Source organism: Alosa pseudoharengus, unplaced genomic scaffold (genome assembly GCF_046254945.1).
Source record: "Alosa pseudoharengus isolate Yale_2024_CS ecotype anadromous, Long Island Sound unplaced genomic scaffold, YU_APseudo_1.1 YU_APseudo_1.1_scf_11, whole genome shotgun sequence".
Taxonomy (NCBI): Eukaryota; Metazoa; Chordata; class Actinopteri; order Clupeiformes; family Clupeidae; genus Alosa; species Alosa pseudoharengus.
Window position 1 is genome coordinate 35,594,202 of NW_027468576.1, and position 22,787 is coordinate 35,616,988.

Below are 22,787 nucleotides of genomic sequence, written 5' to 3' on the forward strand. Positions count from 1 at the left end.
AGAAACACAGACACATGAAATAGACAGGCGACCTTCACAGATCCCCATTCAACCACCCACAGACACACAGACACATGAAATAGACAGGCGACCTTCACAGATCCCCATTCAACCACCCACAGACACACAGACACATGAAATAGACAGGTGACCTTCACAGATCCCCATTCAACCACCCACAGACACACAGACACATGAAATAGAAAGGCGACCTTCACAGATCCCCATTCAACCACCCACAGACACACAGACGCAGACACATGTGTATATGTCATTCTGATAGTGATCTTCAGACATGTCACCACCTGTTTGAATGCCCAAAGGTAACCATTTGCATCCTGTGCGTTGGCATGACGACAGAAGCTGCACTCACCCTGTTGATTTCGCCCTCAGGTACGCCACGTAGCCGCGCATACAGGAACAGGTGCTCTCGACCCGTCAGCAAGTCATCGATGGCGTCGAACTGGGGACAGTAGCCCATGTTCTGGTGCACGTCCAGGATGTTGCTGAGAATGCTGGTCGAGGAGATAGAATTGAAAAAACAAAAATGTCTCACTCTGAGCTCTCTTCCAGAGTCATGTGGATCCTATCCATGGAGGTTTAGATGTGGATGGGTAATGCTGCAGCTGTGGGTGTGTGTGCTGGGAGGTGTGTGTGTGTGTGTGTGTGTGTGTGTGTGTGTGTGTGTGTGTGTGTGTGTCTCACCTGTAGCCCGTCACAGCGGCGTCTCCTGAGGACACGTCTGTGTCCCCCGTCAGCATCTTAAAGGTGGTGGTTTTCCCTGCGCCATTCACCCCCAGCAACCCGAAACACTAAGGACGTGTAAAAACGTGGCCAAGCAAATACTATTAAACCATAAACAATAAACTCTACCTTCTATCTACTACCTAGGAATTTCAAGTTTCTATAACATTCTATAGGACACGCTGATGATGGTCTATGGCCAAAACGTGTTCGTTTGTTGAGACATGGTCCATTAAAAATGTAAGAGCAAACATGTGAGAGTGCGGTTTTCTACGTTATTCATAGGATTCCATGTGCCATCACACTTTAGTTGTTTGGTCACATTCATGTAGCCCACTGGCGTGTAGAACTAGCGCTCAACCTCACCTCTCCTGCTGGAACGCCGACACAGATCCTGTCCACAGCCGGCCTTTTCCTACCGACATATGTCTGCGTTGGGATGACAAAGACTTAGCTCGTTAACTGTTAAATCTTGTTAGCAACAGATGATAGTCCTGTAAACAACACTAGTAGTTCGGTACTGTAATTTCCCGCCCATTAACCTGTGTATACTGTGTATAGACCACATGACTGTGTTTTATGCAAATAAAAAAAACTGTATATTGACCACAGTGCCTAATAGCCCAATGACTCAGAATCAGATTGTGCTTTAATCAGAAAAAAGAATGAAGAAAAGGCATGCATTCCCATGTTGCCAAATTAACAGGAAATGCCTGTACATTTACAAGGAAGAGGCTAATCCTCTTAGCACAATTAACAGGCCCAATTAGGGTTGCCACCTGTCCAGGTTTTTCCTGATTGTCCAGGATTTTCATGGTCTGTCCAGGAAAATAAAAATAAAAATCCTGGACACTGAATGACATTATTTGTTTTTATTCCACATAAGCAAAAAAGCAGAACCTAATTATGTATTCCCCCTTTTTTCTCAATACTGTCCCCAGGTGTCCACAACTAAAAACTGTTGAAAATATAACAAAATAATAAAGGTCTGCTATTAAATAAAGCATTCTTATTAATTTTAGCTATACAATTGTCGCTTAGAATGACGGTTTTTATCTTGGGTTAGATGTGCGAAAGGCGGCGTTGCTTACAAACAAAAAGGTCGATTGGATGGTCAAAATGTCCAGGATTTTTGTCAGACACAGGTGGCAACCCTAGGCCCAATCCCATTTGTAGCAGCAGCAGTTTGTCTTCTTTGCAACACAAGCAGTTAGCAGATAGTCTCTAAGGCATCAGGAACACTTGTTAGCTTCATTGGTGGTGCTTTGGCACTACAAAGGCTTGAGAGTTTAAATCTCAGATTGCTACACTACACTTCACTGACATGCTAATTGCATATTTACTACTGTTGTACTACAGTGCTGTAGCAATTAAACTGTCGTTAGCAGATCTTAGGATAAAAATGAACATTAACATGTATCACCTGTGCTGCCATTTTCAACGTGTTGACGTGATCAGTACAGTAGGTGATATGTGACATGGGATAACAATAACCCTTCTCCAGGAGACTTGTGGCAGCCGTGGCCTACTGGTTAGCGCTTCGGACTTGTAACCGGAGGGTTGCCGGTTCAAACCCCGACCACTGTAGGAACGGCTGAAGTGCCCTTGAGCAAGGCACCTAACCCCTCATTGCTCCCCGAGGGCCGCTGTAGCAGGCAGCTCACTGCGTTGGGATTAGTGTGTGCTTCACCTCACTGTGTGTTCACTGTGTGTTCACTGTGTGCTGAGTGTGTTTCACTAATTCACGGATTGGAATAAATGCAGACACCAAATTTCCCCTCACAGGATCAAAAGACTATATATACTTATACTTATACACTGTTCTACATTATAGCTTGTTACACATACTATGCATTTACTGTCAATGTCATCCGAGCACGCCTATCCCACTGCTCCTACCTTGCACAGGTCGCGGATGAACAGGATGTCGTTCTTGCTGCCACCCGCTTGAATGCGCTGCCGCTCTCTGGCCACGTCCTCATCCTCGTCCTTTACTGGAGGCCCCTTGGCGTCCGACAACCTGGGAGAAAACAGTGCATTTGTTTCAGCTCCACTCCCAACGGAAATGTAAGTCTATGTAAGAACAACACAGCATATCTAGTCTCCAAAGCCTTAGGTTAACCTAAATTCTGATCTGAACTCTGAAGAATGTGTGAAAAAGTTGTGAGATTAATGGAAGAAATATTTATGAAATAACTTAACTTAAGGCTACTGTAACTTAAGGCTAAAATAAGGCGTCTGAAGAAAGTACTAAAAGATAGATACAGCGGAAAGACAGATACAGCTGATTTTATGATCCTGACTTACCAGTGATTCAGGAAGAATCGGTATTGGATGAGAATGTTGAGGAGGAAATACACAAACCCCTCCACAGCCATGAAACACAGATTCTTTCCAACAAAGTCCCACTTGAACGGATCCATACTGTAGTACTCCCCTACACAGTTCAAACAGCATTAAAAATGAGTTTTTGAGAGTGAACTATTGGGCAGTGACAATGGTATGCGGTTTTTCACATTAGATCATTAAAATATGATTAACAATTAACATTAAATTCAGCTGCGATGGTGAGTTTGCTTGTGTGTGTGTGTGTGTGTGTGTGTGTGTGTGTGTGTGTGCTCATGTACATGGCCTGCATTCATGTGACTAACCAAAGCGTGCGTAGACCTCAGTGACTGCGTGGTTCATGGCCATATCAATGAGCCCTCTGCCCAGGCAGAAGTGGGGGAACACCAGCAGAACCTTCTTCAGGACCTCATTAAACGCCAACAGTGGCTGGTGGGGTAACAGAACAAGAAACATCACACTCAAATTCAACAGTTAAGGGACCGGAATTTATACACATGGGAGTTTCATGGTTTTTGGTTGTTGTTGGTTCAATTTTTATTTTTTTTTAAAAAGAAAAAGATAAACACTGTCTCAGTACTTAATGGTTATATCAGCGATTTCAGGCCCAAAAAGGCCCAAACATAAATGATCACATTCATCTAATCTTTCCTAACGACCCGCTAGCTGTCTGCCCCATAAGCAGGCCGTCAAAAAAACACGTCTCTGTAGGCAGCCTAGGTTTCGAGATCTGTACACAAAAACAATTGCTATCAACAAGGGTTGGCAACCCATTCAAAGGCAAAATAAAGTGTTTCAACCAATAAACGACGAGATGCGCGTTTAGGAGAGTTTTAATTGCACAGGAGGGAGGGGGAGGGAGTAGCGAGCTAGCTCTCTGTTTTGTTTGAACATCAACAAAAGTGACGTATCCCCGCCATCGCTGATACAACCTTTAATGCTGTTGATATTATATATTACACAGTACTGTTGACATTACATATTACACAGTGCTGTTGATGCTGTTGATATTACACATAGCACAGTGCCTAAACAAAACAAACACTCTCTGAGCCAACACTTTACCTGGTTATTCTCAAACAGCTCCAGAATGAAGGTAACAGCGCTGCTGTTGATGCCGATGAAGAGGTTGATGCAGGAGAGAGACACATAGGCCGTGCTGGGAACGCTGAACAGGTACGACACAGGGTACATCATCGGAGTCACCGACCACCTGCAGAGAAACAATTGCACACACACACACACGCACGCACACGCACGCACGTACGCACACACACGCACGCACGCACACACACGCACGCACACGCGCGCACACACACACACATACGCGCGCACACACACACCGCGTACACACACACACACACACACACACACAGATGAAAATTCAGTTATTTACATGGCCTCAAAGCAAGGAAATAAAATGATCTATTTTCGATATTAAATGGCCTGGCCCACAGTTATTTAGTCACATAGGAAATTAGCTTGACATTGCCAACTCATAGATGTAAAGTAATTCAGTTGGGAGACAAGTGAATGTCCAAAGTTTCAGGAGTCAAAGTGTGCTGATAGCACGGCACTCACCCATACAGAAGGAGAAGAGCCACTAGGGCTGGAAGGTTGCTAGGTGATGTGTAGCACTTCTTGTCAAACGCCACAAAGATGCCCACCACTATAGCAGTGCTGACTGAGTAGTTCATCTGCAGAGGAAAAAGTGAACGCAGAACATAGTTTTGTTCATGGTCGTAGTTCTACACGAGTCTGCACAACACACGTCAACAGTACTGTATGTGCACAGAATTACAGAAAGACTCAAAGACACAGCTTTCCAATATACGGACAAGAACTTTTACTCAAACATCACACCATACAGACCACACAGAGTATACTGGTAACTCAAACATGACACAACAGTGCAAACTATGAGATACAATTTACTGTCAATGAAGGCATCATTCAGACACCATACCATATCCCAGAAGAAGTTGGCCACCCAGTAGACCAATGGGCTGACACCGCTGACAAACTGCAGGTGCTTGGCTTTTGTGACCCGCTCCTGAATGAGGTAGAGGATGAAACTGGCCGGGATGAAGGACATAGCGAAGATCACACAGATGGCCACCACGGCATCCACAGAGGTCTTCAGGCTGGGGGAGAGAAGAGGGAAATATAATATAAACATACAGTATGATGCACACTATAATCAGAATCAGAAGCGAATCCGCCATTGAGGGAACAGGGGCATGTCTGACATACTGTCCTAGTAATGGTGGGCAAAAGAGCTTTGATTCACAGTGAAATGTGTTCAGAGCAAATAAAAAAAAATTATGACATTTTTTTCATTAAATGAATTTTCATATGATAGGATAGTGAAGAGACTGACAGTAAGTGAGTGGGAGAGAGAGAGATGGGGTGGAACAGGTAATGACCCGGGTCTGACCTGAACCAGTGAGTGAGAGATGGGGTGAGATCAGGATATGACCCGTGTCAGGAAGTGAGCGGGAGAGAGAGATGGGGTGAGATCAGGAAATGACCCGTGTCAGGAAGTGAGCGGGAGAGATTAGGAAATGACCCGGGACAGGAAGTGAGCGGGATAGATCAGGAAATGACCCGGGACAGGAAGTGAGCGGGAGAGAGATATCAGGAAGTGACTTGTGTCTGAGTTGGACCAGGGCCTCTATGGGCACTTGGACCCGAGTGGTACGGGTGCTGTAGCTCGTTGGCCCACAGCGTCCCCCATATTTAGAGCCATTTAAACAGACCCTGTTTACATTTATTTTAAAATGTGTTCTGGGAGTTCCGATCACAAGTGGTCTGCTCTAAACAGTCACCCAGGCGCATTGTGGTCCGATCACTCAAAGCACTTTTTAAGAGGTGGTCCAAGACGCATTTGACCACATATCTTTTGTAGCGTAAAAGCTAATGCGTTCTGACGAGTCCCGGACAATGGGAGTTCTAAGTACAGGATAAGAATATATCCTCTTTTTACTAATGAATTTGACGTTGGCAATAGCGGCATCTAAACTCAGTTGGTCAGCAACGTCTCTGGCCGTACTCTGGCTATGCACCTGGCTGTGCACCTTGAGGACCACTTGTGATCGAATCACCCAAGATGCATTCTAAAAACAAATGTAAACAGGCCCATAGCGGTTCCACTGAAATCTGGACTCCACTGGTGTCCACACTCACACAGTGACCTCTGACAGCTGGTCTTTGGTGAGGTTGAGTGGGTGGTTGATGGTGGTGATGCCGTAAGCGTTGGGGTTAGCGTGGAAGGGCAGGTGAGCTCTCATGATGGCGTTGTTGGCCACGTTCAGGAAAGACACCATGGCGTGCCACCCTTTGTTGTTGTACCACACCTGAAACAAAACAGACATAGTGATTAAGTGAAGGAGTTGATTATACACACCCACCTGCCATGCGCGCACACACACACACACACACACACACACACACACACACACACACACACACACACACACACACACACACACCTGCCATGCACAAACACACACACAAAAAGAGAGAGAGAGATGACACACACCCTTTACATGAAACATGAGAACACACACATGTAATCACTCACCTTCACATTATATTCACTCTCCATGTATCTGAGAAATGTGCCAAAGTCTCTCAGGGCGAGCTTTGTGTAGTCACCCTGTAGAACAAATTTCACCGTCACAAAGTGTGTGAAATGTGAACTATTCATCTAAACAAACACCAGCTCATGCATGTATGTTTCTGATATGTTGCAAAGGCCTTAAAGGAGAACTCTGGCCATTTTTCACATAGATACTACCTAGCTCTAGTTGCTGCATCTTTAAAATCATGCCCCCAGAGTGCAGCAGTGTAGCTGCCTGGCTGCTCTAGCTGTTGGTAACTTGAGCTAGGTAGCACTAATTTTCTTTCTGTTGTTTTTTTCATACCGACTGTACTCGGTGACCTTGAGAAAGAGAGCTCTATGTGAAAAATGAGTTCTCCTTTAATCTATTTATCGTACCCCCGTGACATTCATCATGCGGCTGAGCTGATTGAAGATGTTCTGGATGGTTCTGGGATCCACATTGAGGATGGGCAGTTTCCCTCCAACAGAGATCCCACCGTACCTGAGAAGAGAAAAATCCAAAATCTCCGCCTGGATTGCCTCAAATCTATCATGCATCAACTGTGTATGTACAGTAGCTCCTTACTAGCATGCAGAATGACCAATTCACTCAATGCACTTGTGTGTTGCTATGTTATATTATTATGCCTGACGAATATCCAGGGTGATCGAAACATATGTTTGGTTACACTTTACTTGACAGTATCGACATAAGAGTGACATGACACTGCCATGAACGTGTCATAAACAAGTCATAAACTTCTGTTAAGTGACATTCGTTTTTTGTCATAACAAGTTAGGGTTAGGATTAGGGTTAGGGTTAGGGTTCATGTGTCATGACAGTGGCATGTGTTCATGACAGTGTCATGTCACTTGTATGTCGATACTGTCAAGTAAAGTGTTACCAAATGTTTGCTCAAACTGCTCATGGGTTTGCCAAGGCCAAAAGTGAAGAATCTTGTTGGGTATACTGTGAAATTACAGCCATTTAACAGAAGGAGAGAAGAATGAAATTAATTTTACTGAAACTAAAATGTTACCTCTGTTCGTTCACCCAATACTTGCTCTTCAAGCTGTAAGGGAAATAAATACAACATGAGTCAAAACATCTGAGCAAATAACATCAACTTTGGTAATTAGCTGAACACCACAAAAGCCTAGGGTTCAGTTCCAGGCTCACCTGGTGCGGATGAGAGTAGGGTATGTCTTAACCAGGAAATCTGAGATGTTCCTGTTGGTCAGATCCAACATGGTGTCCCCTGAGCGCTCAATTCTCTGCATGAAACATAGCACAACATCTGGTAAGTTCATACTGAAACATAGCACAACATATGGTCAGTTCATACTGAAACATAGCACAACATCTGGTCAGTTCATACCGCAGGGTAACACATGTTGGATATGTATACCCGTACAGGCAGAAACATGTCTCACACATGCACAAAATGTTGGATGATGATTGGTTTATTTTAACCACTGTTTGGTTTGTACATTTTTATTTATAACTCCGCTCTCAGCCTTCCACTCCTCCCAAACAATCTCTCTCTTTTCTTTCTTTCTTTCTTTCTTTCTATCTATCGTCCTCTCTCTCACCTCCTCACACACACACACACACACACACACACACACACACACACACACACACACACACACACACACACACACAAACCAACTTCAGCGAAAGATAATCACCCACGTGCATGGGTCAGACTCACCTGCCGTGGGGGCAGTCCTCCGGCTCCTATTGGACAGATGGGTAGCATGGTCAACTTCTTATTGGTGCTGCACTGACAGGTGGGGGAGGGGTTTAGTGCGTTCCACTCCGGGCTCATGAGGATGTTGCTGACCACTGGGTCCACGGAGGGGACGGCCCACTCCGTGGTTGAGTTGCTACAGGTGAGGTTCCTATGGACAGGAGGGAGTTAAGTTAAGTTAAGGGCCATTCACACCATGAACAATACCTATAAAGATAACCTGACAGGCAGTCAGAATCTATCAGATTTTACACATCACAGTCATGAACATGAGGAGTTTCCTTATCGGGATGCTCATTTCATTATAGTAAAGGTTATCATTTCCTTATCGTTTTGTCAGTGAGGATGCTCATCTCATTATAGTAACGGTTATCATTTCCTTACCGCTTTGTCAGTGTGGATGCTCATATCGTTATAGTAACAGTTAAGTATACTCTTTTGATCCCGTGGAATTTGGTCTCTGCATTTATCCCAATCCGTGAATTAGTGAAACACACTCAGCACACAGTGAACACACAGGGCCAGATGTACGTACATTTGTGAACGTAGCGTTATCAGCGTCATGGACACACCGCAGATTGCGAACGATGTCAGACCCAAGTTTCCGTCGTATTTATCAATCGTTCAATCCTTAGTGTAAACTGCGCCTTTCTCCGCCCATAAACGCAATTTACGAACGTTCACAACTGAATGGCAGCGCCTACATACAAGCGCAGTTGAATAAAGGTAACTGATGACAACATTAAAAAGAATCAAACATTTAGCGATCATGAAATAATACCATACATGATAAGATGTAAACAAGCAGGGAGATAATGTTAAGTTCTACTCAAACTACTTGTGCACGTAGGCTAAGTAAGATTGGTCAAATCTAGCAAGTAGGAAAGTTTAAGTGAATGACGTGAAAGTGAAAGTAAGACATTCGAAAGGCCAACGAAAGTTGAGGTTGGTAGTTGGTAGTACTGTACAAATACTTTCACCACAAAAACTGGTGCTCTAAATAGCGATTTTGTTGTCTTTGAAAGGTTCTCTTATTGACGCACTGAACTGCAATTTGGATTAACACCTGCTTTTACGGAAGTATTTAGGCGCAGAATAGACGTGCGCTTTCAGGAGCAGTCTTTGTAGGCCTACATACCGCGGAATACATAATTAGGCGCTCTTTACTATTCCCCTCCCATGTTTTTACGCTAAACTCCCACTTTCCCCTGGATCCTCCCATGAATGCATATGCATGACATGACAAACGCAATCTGCCACTTTCAGCTCCCGCGACAGGCAGTTTGCGCTTTTACATCATTGCGGCCTGTTTGTACATACCTCGCAATGATTTTACACGCACATTGCGAAACAAATACGCCTGAAGTGGGCGCAAAAGCGTTAGTACATCTGGCCCACAGTTCACATCGGCTGGTGAAGGCAGCTGTAGGCTTTTAATGATGTCTATATGAATGGGGACTGGTACTGTTTGTGGATAAGTACTGTCTAGTATGTAATCTTCTCTTATATGTTTTGGGAGATGTAAATGTTGAAGTGGAAAGGTGTTGCGGAACAGAATTTCCTCCCTGGGGACAATAAATTACTAAAAAAACTAATGTCAATCAGTTGTCAGTTGATTAGCTAGCACAGGAAGACAACAGCATGAACCTGCCTGTTTCCCATGGATAGGGCCCGAGGCTAAAGCTAATGATACATGGGGCAACTTTTTGAGCAATATTGCTGGGCAGTGTTCCTCATTATTGTGGTTCTGGCATGTTCCCATTGATATTTGCCAACAATTTCTTTTCTGGAGAACTCTGGTTTTGGAACTGGTTTTGTGTTTGCTGAGCAACACTGCTCAAAAAGTTGCTCCATGTATCATGACCTTATTTGGGTAATATGAACTCCACTCACCCCAGCGGTTCATCCACCATGCACCGTGTCCCCATGCCAGGTGGGCTCATGAGCACTTGAACAAAGTGATTCATTTTGGGATGAGTTGGCCTCTCGTTACTGAGTAACAAAGACACAAAGACACACATGAAAGTCAGTTGCAGCAGGAGAGGCAAACAGTGTCATTTCTTGGTGCCCCCAACGTTGTCTTCAAGGCAGCGCTGGAAGGCGTTATGGTTAGGCATGTTAAGCATGTTAAAAGAAACAAAACCATATTAATACCATATTAACTGCCCCCGTGTATTAACCTCATAGCTTAAGAAATTTTGCAAAATCAATGTATAAGCCGTGGCTAATAGTTGGGAAATTACGGTAGATGCTGTTATAGCCAAGTCAAGTGTATTTATATAGCGCATTTCATACACAGAGGCCATTCAATGTGCTTTACATAAACAAAAGTAAACAGGAATAGCTAATAAAAGCATAGAAGGGCAATAGTCAAAGAATAGTTTGAAAAGTAAAGAATAAAAATGAAAACATAAAACACACAAGGTAATAGTACATAAAAACATGAAAGGACAATAGTTTAAATGTGTTTTAAAAGTAATAATAATAATAATAATAATAATAATAATAATAATAATTAACATAGAATGATTACACAGCGATAGTGATACTAGCCAAACATCCAGTGAACAGCAGCACTCTATGGAGTGGAACATCATAGCGTATAGATGAACTCAGTACAGTGACATGAAGACATGACCTTGTAAAGGACACACAATATTTGCACTTGTGGCAGCATATCAGATCTGTGTCCTTATAAATTTAAGACATTGTTAGGGAAAGGAACCTTTGCCTATATAGGTGGAGTTCAGTGGAACAAGTTAGACTGGCAAATTAAAGTCATTCCCAGCCTGAACTCTTTTAAAAAGAGAATCAAGGCCTGGTTACTAGCGAGGGTAGCTGAATAGAACAGGGGGGCAGGTACCGTTTTTTTTTAAAATTATTATTATTTTTATTTATTTAAGATAACTGTGTTATGTTATGTCATTGATTATCACACACTCTGTGCGTGTCTTGTCTTGTACTGGTGTTATGTGTTGAGGAGCACAATGGACTTTATTGTGTTTTTATCCTCGATTGTGTGTGTAAGGCATTCTTTCCTCAGGGGTGTGTGTGTGTGTGTGTAAGGCATCTTGATACAATTAAATAAACCAAATCAAATCAAAAAGACATGACAAGAACAGGGCTCTGTTGGTCTTGAGTGGATTGAGGGTGCTGACCAGCGGAAGAGAAGAGAAGCAAAGGAGAGAAGGATGGAGAGAATAAGATCAATTTCTTTCAATTGGGAGAAAGAAAAGCCCAAACCTGAAGAAAGTGATTTGCGGTCCATACATCCAGGGTGTGAGGGTCAGGCTGGGGTGCTCCCCAAATGGAGGGACTATCGTGGTGAAGATCAAAGCCACCAGCACAAATGTCGCTGGCAAAATAATCTGCACAAATAATCAGAAAGGAGGGGGATCAGAATTGCCGGCATTACTATACAGTGCCTATAAAAAGTCTTCAGCGCCATGCTAAAGTTGACTAAAAAGAGGAATAAAAAAATCATCTTTTGGAAATGGATCTTAATGCCTTAATTAAAAACATGAGGAAAAATCCAACCTTTAAGGACACCAACTTTCTTTGTGAATGAATAATGTATCGTAAATAAATAAATGTTCTTCATTAAAATACAGGGGGCATATGTGTATGTGTGTGAGTGTGTGTGCGTGCATATGTGTATGTGTGAGTGTGAGTGTGAGTGTGAGTGTGAGTGTGAGTGTGCGCGTGCATGTGTGAGTTTGTGTGTGTGTGAGTTTGTGTGTGTGTGTGTGAGTGTGTGCGTGTGTGTGTGCGTGTGCACGTGTGTGTGTGTGTGTGTGTGTGTGTGTGTGTGTGAGAGAGAGAGATATGGGAGGATGTGTGTCCACCTGGGCGAGGAAGTCCTTGTAGCTGCGTGTGGAATGGTGGAGGCGCTTGACCAGCAGGGCGTGGAACTGCTTGATGATGAGGCTCGGGCCCTTCACCTGCCTGGACCCCCGGCCAGCATTGCTGTCCGTCTCTGCTGCATGAGGTTGCCCATTGGCATCTACACATAGCGCACAAAGGTCAGAGGTCAGAAACATGCGCTGCAGCAAGGGTTCTCAACCTTCTCTGCTTTAAGGACCACCTATTCGTACTTGTAACAGGCCAAGGCCCATTAATAAAAAGTTCCCCAACTTTTCATAGCTAAAGTCTGTTTTAGTCCAGTCATTTTATGAAAAAAGTTTGAACAAATTGCAACAGAAGAAAACTTAACTGATTTTGTATCCTCAATATGTCCTGATTAAGGGAAAAAAAGCCCAATAGGGGAACGTTTAGAAAAAGACCTAAATATACCCTATTCATGCGCCTATACAGTATTTTTCTCACGCAAATAGGGGAAAAAAATTAACCTTCACATATCAGCATGAAAATTACTGAGTTGATTACTTACATCAAGACAAACAAAAAATGTATTATAAGTTTTTTGAAATTGTTTGTTAACATGGGCAAACAGGGCATAATGTAATTACGTATAGCTAATTTGTATAAATACCACAATGGAGCTAATAGTCCAGGCAAAGGTCTGACCCAAAACTAATTGCAACAGAATTTATTTTCACGTTTTTATATTTCAATTGGTGATCTAGACACCATAGTAAAAGACCATGAAAATCCAGTTGGTGGAAATATGTTAAAATGAGGGTTGTTTTATGCATTATTCTTCAGCAAATACAGAGAAAACTGTAATTAGAATGTTGTAGAATACACATTCTAAAGAATATCTGACCCCATCCAACATTACATGGAATTTTAGAATCTTGCATTGTTGAGGAACATTCTTTTATTTTCAAAGAGTGAATTTCTTTGGCTTATTTCAGACTGGTTTGTTGCAAAATTGGTGTCTATTTATACATTTTGGCCCTTTGAATCAATGGAAATGGTTGTTGACTCTTTAAATAGAGCCAGTGTGTTTTTGCATGTAAGTGTTCCACAATGTTCAATCTGTACAAACACGACAGAAGGGTGCAGATGGGATAACTGCAGTTAGCCTCCAAAAAAGTGACTCTATTGTTGTGACATCTGGCAAAAAGGTACATGCTATACTAATAAATATAGTTTAAGATTAATAATTAACAATGCATGCCTATGCATGGGTCATGGTTTTACCAAAGTCATAGAACAGTGAAAACTATACATATTCTAAAAGCATATGCACTGTACATGAAATATAGCATTAATCAACTTATGTACCATCTTCCTCCATACCATGCATAACACATACTCCTCTATTCTGTATAGGCGAATCAAGTGAACAGCTGATACATTTTGGCCTGCACTATTAAGGGAAACAAATTAAACACCCTAAACTATATATTTTCTGAAAGCATATACCCTCTAGAGAAGATATAACACCATTTAAGACATTTCCCATCTTCCTCCATGCCATGCACAATACATTGCCCTCTATTCTGTATAGGCAAATCAAGTGAACAGCTGATACATTTTGGCCTGCACTATTAAGGGAAACAGATTAAACACCCTAAACTATATATTTCTGAAAGCATATACCCTCTAGAGGAGATATAACACCATTTAAGACATTTCCCATCTTCCTCCATGCAATAATACATTACAATACATTGCCCTCTATTCTGTAAAGGCGAATCTAGTGTAAAGTGGATACATTTTGGCCTATACTGTCCGGGGAAAACAAATTAAACACCATAAACTATATATTTTCTATAAGCATATACCCTCCGGAGGAGATATAACACCATTTAAGACATTTTCCATCTTCCTCCATGCCATGCACAATACATTGCCCTCTATTCTGTAAAGGCGAATCTAGTGTAAAGTGGATACATTTTGGCCTATACTGTCCAGGGAAAACAAATTAAACACCAAAAACTATATATTTTCTATAAGCATATACCCTCTAGATGAGATATAATACCAGTTAAGACATTTTCCTCCATGCCTTGGACAATTTGTGTCAAATGTTGCAATTAGTTTTGGGTCACTATACATTAGCTATACATAATTACATTATGCCCTGTTTGCCCATGTTAACAACCAATTTAAAAAAAAACTTATAATACATGTTTTGTTTGTATTGATGTAAGTAATCAACTCAGTAATGTTCATGGTGATATGTGAAGGTTAATTTTTTTCCCCTATTTGCGTGAGAAAAATACTGTATAGGCGCATGAATAGGGTATATTTAGGTCTTTTTCTAAACTTTCCCCTATTTGGATTCTTTCCTTTTTTCCCCTTAATCAGGACATATTGAGGATACAAAATCAGTTAAGTTTTCTTCTGTTGCAATTTGTTCAACGTTGACCCCTATTTTGGCTTAAAATGACTGGACTATTTTCTTCTCAAACTGAGAGCCTCAAATTGATGACGTTGTTTAAAGTTGGAATGAATGATATAGCCTACCACTGAATGAATGATATAGCTTTTGATACTGTTTTAAACTTTGTTACTCAAGTTTAAAATGGTTACTCTAAAACAATTATATTATAGATTAGATTAATATTGTACTCTACTAAAAAAAGAAAATAGAAAATTAAAAAATTAGCTTCAACTTGAAAACATTTCCCGGCCCACTAGATTGTACTCTGCGGCCCACTAATCGGCCCTGGCCCAGCGGTTGAGAAGCACTGTGCTTCAGCATCTTCACCTAGCGCACACAGAACCTTCAGCACACAGAGGTCAGAAACAAACCCACAAGCAAGAGCACAGTTTTCTCAAGCCAACTTACAAATCGGCCTTGACTTGGCCAAAATGTACTTGCATGACCAAAGCCCAGAGACCATGGGCTCTAACTGAATGAATCGGTAAAGCATAAAGTCTAATGCGTCTCATGTGCCCAGCAATGCAAATAATGCTTGGTCCATGCATTTTTACACATAAGATATTACACTTTGCCATTATTTATGTATTTATTTTAATATCAGATAAAATCTTGTGTCCTGTCTTAAATACTCCTTGTCATCTTGCATGTTTTTTCTAAATGCACCAACTAGCTGCTTTGCTCCAGCTCTCTCCATAGTGCCAGCAGCAGGCAGCCCTGCCAAAAGCACTGCCTCTGAGCTCCAGTAGTGCTCTCCATAGTGCCGCCAGCAGGCAGCCCTACCAAAAGCACTGCCTCTACTCTGAGCTGCTGTGTAACAGGCAGGCTACACCAGGCACCTAACTGAAGCGTTCCACTCATGCAGCGTATGCTGCAACAATTAGCTTCCGGTATAATCAATGGAACTGGCTGCACCAGCTGTGATAGCGGTGTGTACAATTCGAAAAAATGATACCAGTCTTGTAAAACTATTTTTATACTCCAATGGAAGCGCCAATGGAACGCTTCAAATGTGCAACTGGTGTAACCCAGCTGTAAGGGGTCTAACCCAGCGAATGGCTCGAGGAGTTGGAGCCAGGGGTCACCTTCATCGTCTGCCATCTCCTCTCCCTCCCTCTCTTTCAGGAGGCCACCGCCATTCCTCCGGCGTTCCAGAACAAACCGCTCTTAGGGACGCACATGGGACAAAGCAGGTGCCACAGCACAGCACAACACAACACAAAACAAACCAACACGTCACCACATATACACACACACACAAAAGAAGACATAACACACAGACAGATGACACATGACAAGACAGACTAAACACTTACAACACAACATAAATACTTATGATGACATCTATTATAATAACTTAAAACATTCAAAGAATGTTTTGGTGAAATGTGTCATGTCACACAAAAACACAGAGATCAAACAATAGCTCTAGACTTACAGCTTGATGATGTTTTAAGCCCCCAACGTTGTCTTCCAGGCAACGCTGCCACCGTCGACTCAAAGGCACCTAATCCTAACCCATGCCTAACCCTAGTGCCTTTCAGCCAGCGCTGCCTTGAAGACAACGTTGGGGGCTTAAAACACCAAGAAACAGATTGACAGCGCATGGGGAAAGTGTTCATGCGTACTTGGACGTACAGTATGCAGTTCACTTACCTGCAGCGACGGGGGCGTTGGCTCCCTCACTATCTGCAGTGACCTTAAGGAAAATCTGATGGAACAGAAACAAGCATGTAAACTCAACTGCACCACACACTAGAACCATGCACAGAATGATCCTTGTGAAATTAGTATTCTGCTGCAGCAGTGGTTTATCAAATGTATGAGCATTTGGAATATGCATAAGCTGTTGGAATGGTGTGCGTGTGTGTGTGTGTGTTTGTATTTGTGTATGTGTGTATGTGTGTGTTTGTGTGTCTACAGTATATGTGTGTATGTGTGTGTCAATATGTGTGTCTACAATGTCTATGTGTGCCTGTGTATGTGTCTATATGTGTGTATGTGTGTGTCAATACTGTACTATACGTGTGTATGTGTGCCTGTGTGTGTGTGTGTGTATGTGTGTGTGTGTGTGTGTCTGTGTGTGTGTGTGTGTGTCTGTGTGTGTGTGTGTGTGTATGTGTATGTGTGTGTGTGTGTGTGTGTGTGTGTGTGTCTGTGTGTGTGTGTGTATGTGTATGTGTGTGTGTGTGTCTGTGTGTGTGTGTGTGTGTGTGTGTGTGTGTGTGTGTGTGTCTGTGTGTGTGTGTGTGTGTGTGTGTGTGTGTGTGTGTGTGTGTGTGTGTGCGCCCACACCTCCTCCAGTGAAGTGTCCGAGATGCCAAAGCTGCTGAGCCCCATGTCGGCCAGCATCTCCTCCAGCTCTCGGAACAGGCTGGCGTACGCGCGCTGCTTGAAGCCCTTGTTGGGCAGCAGGTAGGTCAGCTCCTGGCCCACCATCTCGATTAGCTTGGCCTCGGGGACGTGGTGGAGGATCAGGCTAGTGATGCTGTCCACATCACCTGAGAAGAGCAGGGAGGGAATGCAATCATGGACAACAGGGCCAGTTAAGGCAGTAGAGCTGGTGGTGGATAGGATCTACAATTAGGTGTTAATTAATATTACTACGCTAGGTCGAAGTACTCCTAAGTGCTATTGCGCCACACATTGTAGTTCTCCTGTTTATTCGCTTGGAAAATCACCACGTTTCATGTTGTGTGACCTTACACATTTTTATCAACTACTCGTGCAACTGTACTTGATTACTGCTATCTTCCTCTCTCTATGGCTACGTCTGAGCCCGCTAGTATAGCAACATGCTAACACATTCGCGCTGCGCACCAGAGTGTTTGAGTGCAACGGGAGAGGTATGACTCAACTCGTGAAAGTTAAGGTAAGAACATATATTACTACTGACATTGGGTGGCGTGTTCCTTTAAGTATTCAACTCATATACATTTAACTGCTAATTCCCATTCCCATTCCCAATTCATACACAGAATGCAGCTCAAAGTGCTTTACATTTGAAGCATGTAACATAATAATGACAAGTGGACTGAAGCTAGCAAAAGACTGTGGGAGACTTTTTGGGAAATGTGCTAGCCTATAGCTAAAAGGGCGCAATAGGCTCACTGGTGTAACCCTCTTGCAGTAAATCATGCTAACTTGTGGTGTCTGACTGGGTTATTGCACACACAGAGAAGAAAAGCGTATGTATGCAAGTAGATGACAAATCTAAAACGTTGATGTTGACCACCAGTGTTGTGCGGTGAGTTCTTACCGTCCAGAGCTCTCTCCAGGTGCTGGGAGTGGCCCGTGCTCTCCTCTTTGTGGCGGGTACAGGTGGAGCATGTGCAGGAGCACTCCGAGGCACAGTCGCAGCCATTCTGCAGAGAGACCACAATATCAGAAACACACACACAGACACACACACACAGACACACACACACATGCACAGACACACACACACATGCACATACTGTACACACGCATGCACGCACGCACGCACGCACGCACGCACGCACGCACGCACGCACGCACACACACACACACACACACTCACACACACTCCTCCTGATGTACAGTACATACATGTACCTGATGTACCAACATAAAGTAGCACTTATTATATTAGATTATGGGATATAGCACTTATTATATTATATTATTATGGGATATATCAGACACTTCTATCCCAAGCATCAGGGACTCACAACGCTGGGTTTGTTGTGTTTGTTGGATTTGTTTGTTGTCAAGGCTGACCAATTCTCAGGTGGGAACACAACCCCGCAACCAACAGTACCTCTCTACAGTGATGCACACTGGTTCCTCGGTTCCTCTCTCCTAGTCCACACCTTCCTCCGCTATTCTCACCTCTACAGTGATACACACCAGAGGTGCGTTCAAATTCGCAAACATAGGCGAACGTTTGCAAGCGTTTGCAAACAGTTTTCCGTTAGCCTTGAGTTTTCGGCGAACAGTCTGCAGAGGTAGTTCTCTGCGAACATACAGTGGAACTGGACGTGAGTTTGGCGAAGGCAACAATGCAATTACCATTATAATGGAATGTTAACACCAAATTGTTCAAATTGAACTGTTCAAAGAAAACATGTTCACCATGAACGTTCGCCACTGTTTGCCAAATTTGAATGCACCTCTGTTCTACTCTCCTTGGCTATCCTCACCTCTACAGTGAGGCACACCTGTTCCTCTCACCTCCACAGTGATGCACACCTGTTCCTCTCACCTCCACAGTGATGCACACCTGTTCCTCTGTCCTCTACAGTGATGCACACCTGTTCCTCTCTCCTCTGCTATTCTCACCTCCTTCCTGGTCTGCGGCTCCTTCACACGGCGCACTAGGGTCAGGTAGAAGCCCACGCCGAAGCAGTTCTTCAGGAAGAGCGGAGAGCCGGAGCAGTGAAGCTTGCCCTTGGAGATGATGGCCACGCGGTCACTCAAGAGATCAGCCTCGTCCATGTGGTGGGTGGACAGAATCACTGTCCGACCTGAAAGAGGGAGAGAGAGAGACAGAGAGAGAAAGAGAGAGAGGGGGGAGGGGGTGGAGAAACGTTTGACATTAATAACCACTTTATTGAATCTCAGATGATTTGCTGCACTCCTGCAAATGATATACTGTATGTGCATAAAATAAAATAAAGAAATTATTAAAGTAGTGTACATAATTATAGTTGTGCTGGATAATCTGTTTGGCAGCAATAAAAAAACAGGGTTTAAGCAGCCTAACTGACGGATATTGTCGTTTACATGGGTTAAATTTTTTTCTTCTATTACCACTAGTAGGCTACTTGGTTGGAGATGTTGATATTGGTGCCTTGCTAAAGAAAGGTAGCCTACATTCAAAAATTAGAAACTGCCGGACATCTCAGATGTGTGTCAAGTGCTCCTTTCGTAATACAGAGAGCAGAACTGAATATCCCTCCTGCATAGCTATCTTGTGTGGGCTTTAGCGGGCGGAAGCGGAACACAATGTTACAGATGGAGGTGTGAGGGGGACTAAACATTACACATCTTTGTGGGAGCAGGACTGAAAAATCTGACCTGCGCAGACCTCTAATGCAACAGAACAATGTCACCTGCTCTCTGCTCTACCTGAGCGATACTTGAGAAGCAAGTCCCAGATGGATCTCCTGGAGTAGGGGTCAACACCTGACGTTGGCTCATCTAAAATCACAACCTTTGACCCGCCAACAAATGCCATAGCAACAGACAGCTTCCTCTGCATGCCTCCTAAATGATCATGGGGAAAAAAAAACACATAATCAAAAACACATCATAAACTATGACCATCATTTAAACACAACAGTACCCTGACTTACTCTTAGAATATACTAGGGATGTAACGATTACCGGTATAATGGTAAAACGCGATAAAAATGTTGACGATAACAATTACCGTTTTCATTTCAAATATCATGATTATCACGGTTGATTACCGTGGTGTGGAAACCGTGTGTTTAATCCTTCCCAGCTTCATCCAAGCCTGCTTTTGACATACAGTAGGCCTGGTACAATAAAACAAAACTGGTACCCTACTGATTCTGTTATCTACTTGATGGATTTAATTGTGGCACAAAGCCAATTAAACATGACCAAGGAAAAAGTGAACGGGACAACACAATGCCACGGTAACGTTATGCTATGAATTAAGAATGCTCAGCTCAGCCAGGTTTGTTTGTGGAGGGCATATTTTCATTCACATTCAGGATGTAGGCCTATGAATGTGAATGAAAATATGCCCTTCTCCCGTAGCAATAGGCCACCTTAAAATGCACCAGAATAAAAGAATCACATCTACTCAGTAACAATTTTTTTACCCTCCCTCAGCACCCCCTCTATGAGCGTCCCTGGTTAAATGTTGCACTTTTGATAAGGTTTTGCCTATATTTTGTAATAGTAAATGCTGTCACACTTTTTGAAACTATTTCAGCTTGTGCGGGCCTATTAGTCCTTTCTGAACATATTGAACACACTTTTAAAAATACCGCGATAATACCGAAAACCGTGATCATTTTGGTCACTATGACCGTGAGGTTAAATTTTCATATCGTTACATCCCTAGAACATATAGACAAAATGATCATACAACCTACAATAACAATTAAAGTTCAACCAATGCACAATTACCACTGGCAAGCCAACATTAATTGATGAAAGGCTCAAATCTATAAAAATCCATGAGAGAGCTTGTGATGTCCATCTATTCTAAACGCTACTTCTCAAGGTGTGAGGGATGGTCCGGCGCCCTTACCTGACAGGTTCTGTGCCTGGTCGTGACGCTTGTGAGGCAGCCCCAGATCCTCCAGCATGGACTCCACTTCCTGCTGTGCCTCGGCCGCGGAGCGGCCCTTCATCCTGGCGTAGAAGAAGATGTGCTCCTCCACCGTCAGACTGAGACGAGACACAGGAGCGCACTCATAAGACACAGGAGCGCACTCATGAGAAACTCAGGCCTTCATCCAACTGATCAACAGTGGAAACTCAGGCCTTCATCAAACTGATCAACAGTGGAAACTCAGGCCTTCATCAAACTGATCAACAGTGGAAACTCAGGCCTTCATCCAACTGATCAACAGTGGAAACTCAGGCCTTCATCCAACTGATCAACAGTGGAAACTCAGGCATTCATCCAACTGATCCACAGTGGAAAGTAGGACATGTGTTGATCAGAGGTGCTATGTGGAATTTTGTAGGTTTGGAGTTGTCTTGAACGCAGACACACGGCACTCTCTAGCATTGACTTGCATTGTATTTAATACAGCAACTACACATGATACAATGTGTGTGTGTGTGTGTGTGTGTGTGTGTATGTGTGTATGTGAGTGTGTGTTTATGTGTGTGTGTATGTGTGTGTGTGTGAGGAGGGTGTTTTATATCACACATACTGGTTGAAGAGGATGTTATACTGAGGGCACATTCCCATTGACTGCCGGATGGTGTCCATATCTGTGCGGATGTCCTTGCCGTTGATGTAGGCGGTGCCAGAGGTGGGTGGGAACAGCCCAGTCAGAATAGACCTGAGGGGGAGGGGCACAGATAGATAGATAGATAGATACTTTATTGATCCCTAGGGGAAATTCAAGTTGCATCCTCAGAACCCATCGTTGTTCAGTGTGAACGGTTTTATCGTTATGGTTATATTTATCGTTATCGTTCTTGGTGTGAATAGGCCTTTAGACTATTACTGGGAATTTACATCGCGAGCAACACATAAGCAAGAGTGAAATGAAAATGAATCAATTTACACAATTTACCTCCATCTTTTTAAGGTAACACAACAGTGTGTTTATTTATGTGTATACATTTTTTTATTTATTCATGTGTTATATGCGTTCAAAAATAGAAGTGAAGCGTGAAATATGCTTTCTTCTACTATTAACGGCCATAATACACGCGTAAGGCGCTGCCAGTGTAAATTGACACACTGATTCTAATGGAATTCTATCACTGATAACAGATGGGCGTCAGACGGTTGAAAGCGCTTCAGAAACAGCTCTGATGTAGACTATTAGAGAACACAGATGAAAACTTGACCACGTGACCAAAAATAAACACAGGAAAAAAATGGACAGATTTTTAGGTGCCGCGTGTATTCATTCCCACAGACTGAGGTATAAGACAAAAACGTACATGGTAGTGGTTTTTCCAGCCCCATTGTGTCCAAGGAAAGAGGTGATCTGGCCCTCGAAGAAGGTGATGTTGAGACAGTCTACGGCCGCCCGGGGGCTCCCAGGGTACACCTTGACCAGGTCCTCCACACACACGCCCATGGGCAGCCCCAGGGGATCGGACTCGAAGAAGGTGACTGGGAGAGGGAGAGAAGAGATTAAGAGAGAGAGAGAGAGAGAAAAGAGACAGAGAGATGGAGATAGAGAGAGAGAGAGATGGAGAGAGACAGAGATGGAGATAGAGAGAGAGAGATGGAGAGAGAGAGATAGAGAGAGAGAAAAGAGATGGAGAGAGAGAAAGATAGAGAGAGATGGAGACAGAGAGAAGAAATGGAGAGAGAGAGATGGAGATAGATTGTGCCATATAAGAAACACAG

General features: G+C 43.2%; 1 protein-coding gene across 2 annotated transcripts in view; it reads right to left on the bottom strand.

The window, feature by feature from the left end:
• LOC143117373 (retinal-specific phospholipid-transporting ATPase ABCA4-like) overlaps window positions 1–22,787 on the bottom strand; it is a 50,839-nt gene that overhangs the window by 4,783 nt on the left and 23,269 nt on the right. Inside the window, exons 19-45 of one of the 2 annotated variants that reach the window (XM_076279068.1) lie at window positions 22,373–22,544; window positions 21,628–21,759; window positions 20,994–21,133; window positions 19,835–19,972; window positions 19,046–19,230; window positions 18,003–18,108; window positions 17,039–17,244; window positions 16,400–16,454; window positions 15,829–15,909; window positions 12,294–12,451; window positions 11,692–11,816; window positions 10,342–10,440; window positions 8,410–8,599; window positions 7,875–7,969; window positions 7,735–7,767; window positions 7,091–7,196; window positions 6,674–6,748; window positions 6,277–6,446; window positions 5,057–5,234; window positions 4,672–4,787; window positions 4,156–4,303; window positions 3,396–3,519; window positions 3,052–3,181; window positions 2,644–2,764; window positions 1,111–1,173; window positions 706–812; window positions 374–515 (exon numbers count right to left, since the gene is read on the bottom strand). In XM_076279068.1, the coding sequence (XP_076135183.1) occupies window positions 374–515; window positions 706–812; window positions 1,111–1,173; window positions 2,644–2,764; window positions 3,052–3,181; window positions 3,396–3,519; window positions 4,156–4,303; window positions 4,672–4,787; window positions 5,057–5,234; window positions 6,277–6,446; window positions 6,674–6,748; window positions 7,091–7,196; window positions 7,735–7,767; window positions 7,875–7,969; window positions 8,410–8,599; window positions 10,342–10,440; window positions 11,692–11,816; window positions 12,294–12,451; window positions 15,829–15,909; window positions 16,400–16,454; window positions 17,039–17,244; window positions 18,003–18,108; window positions 19,046–19,230; window positions 19,835–19,972; window positions 20,994–21,133; window positions 21,628–21,759; window positions 22,373–22,544 (3,395 nt within the window). Of the gene's footprint in view, window positions 1–373; window positions 516–705; window positions 813–1,110; window positions 1,174–2,643; window positions 2,765–3,051; window positions 3,182–3,395; window positions 3,520–4,155; window positions 4,304–4,671; window positions 4,788–5,056; window positions 5,235–6,276; window positions 6,447–6,673; window positions 6,749–7,090; window positions 7,197–7,734; window positions 7,768–7,874; window positions 7,970–8,409; window positions 8,600–10,341; window positions 10,441–11,691; window positions 11,817–12,293; window positions 12,452–15,828; window positions 15,910–16,399; window positions 16,455–17,038; window positions 17,245–18,002; window positions 18,109–19,045; window positions 19,231–19,834; window positions 19,973–20,993; window positions 21,134–21,627; window positions 21,760–22,372; window positions 22,560–22,787 lie in introns of both variants that reach the window. The other variant, XM_076279067.1, reaches the window with a different exon arrangement.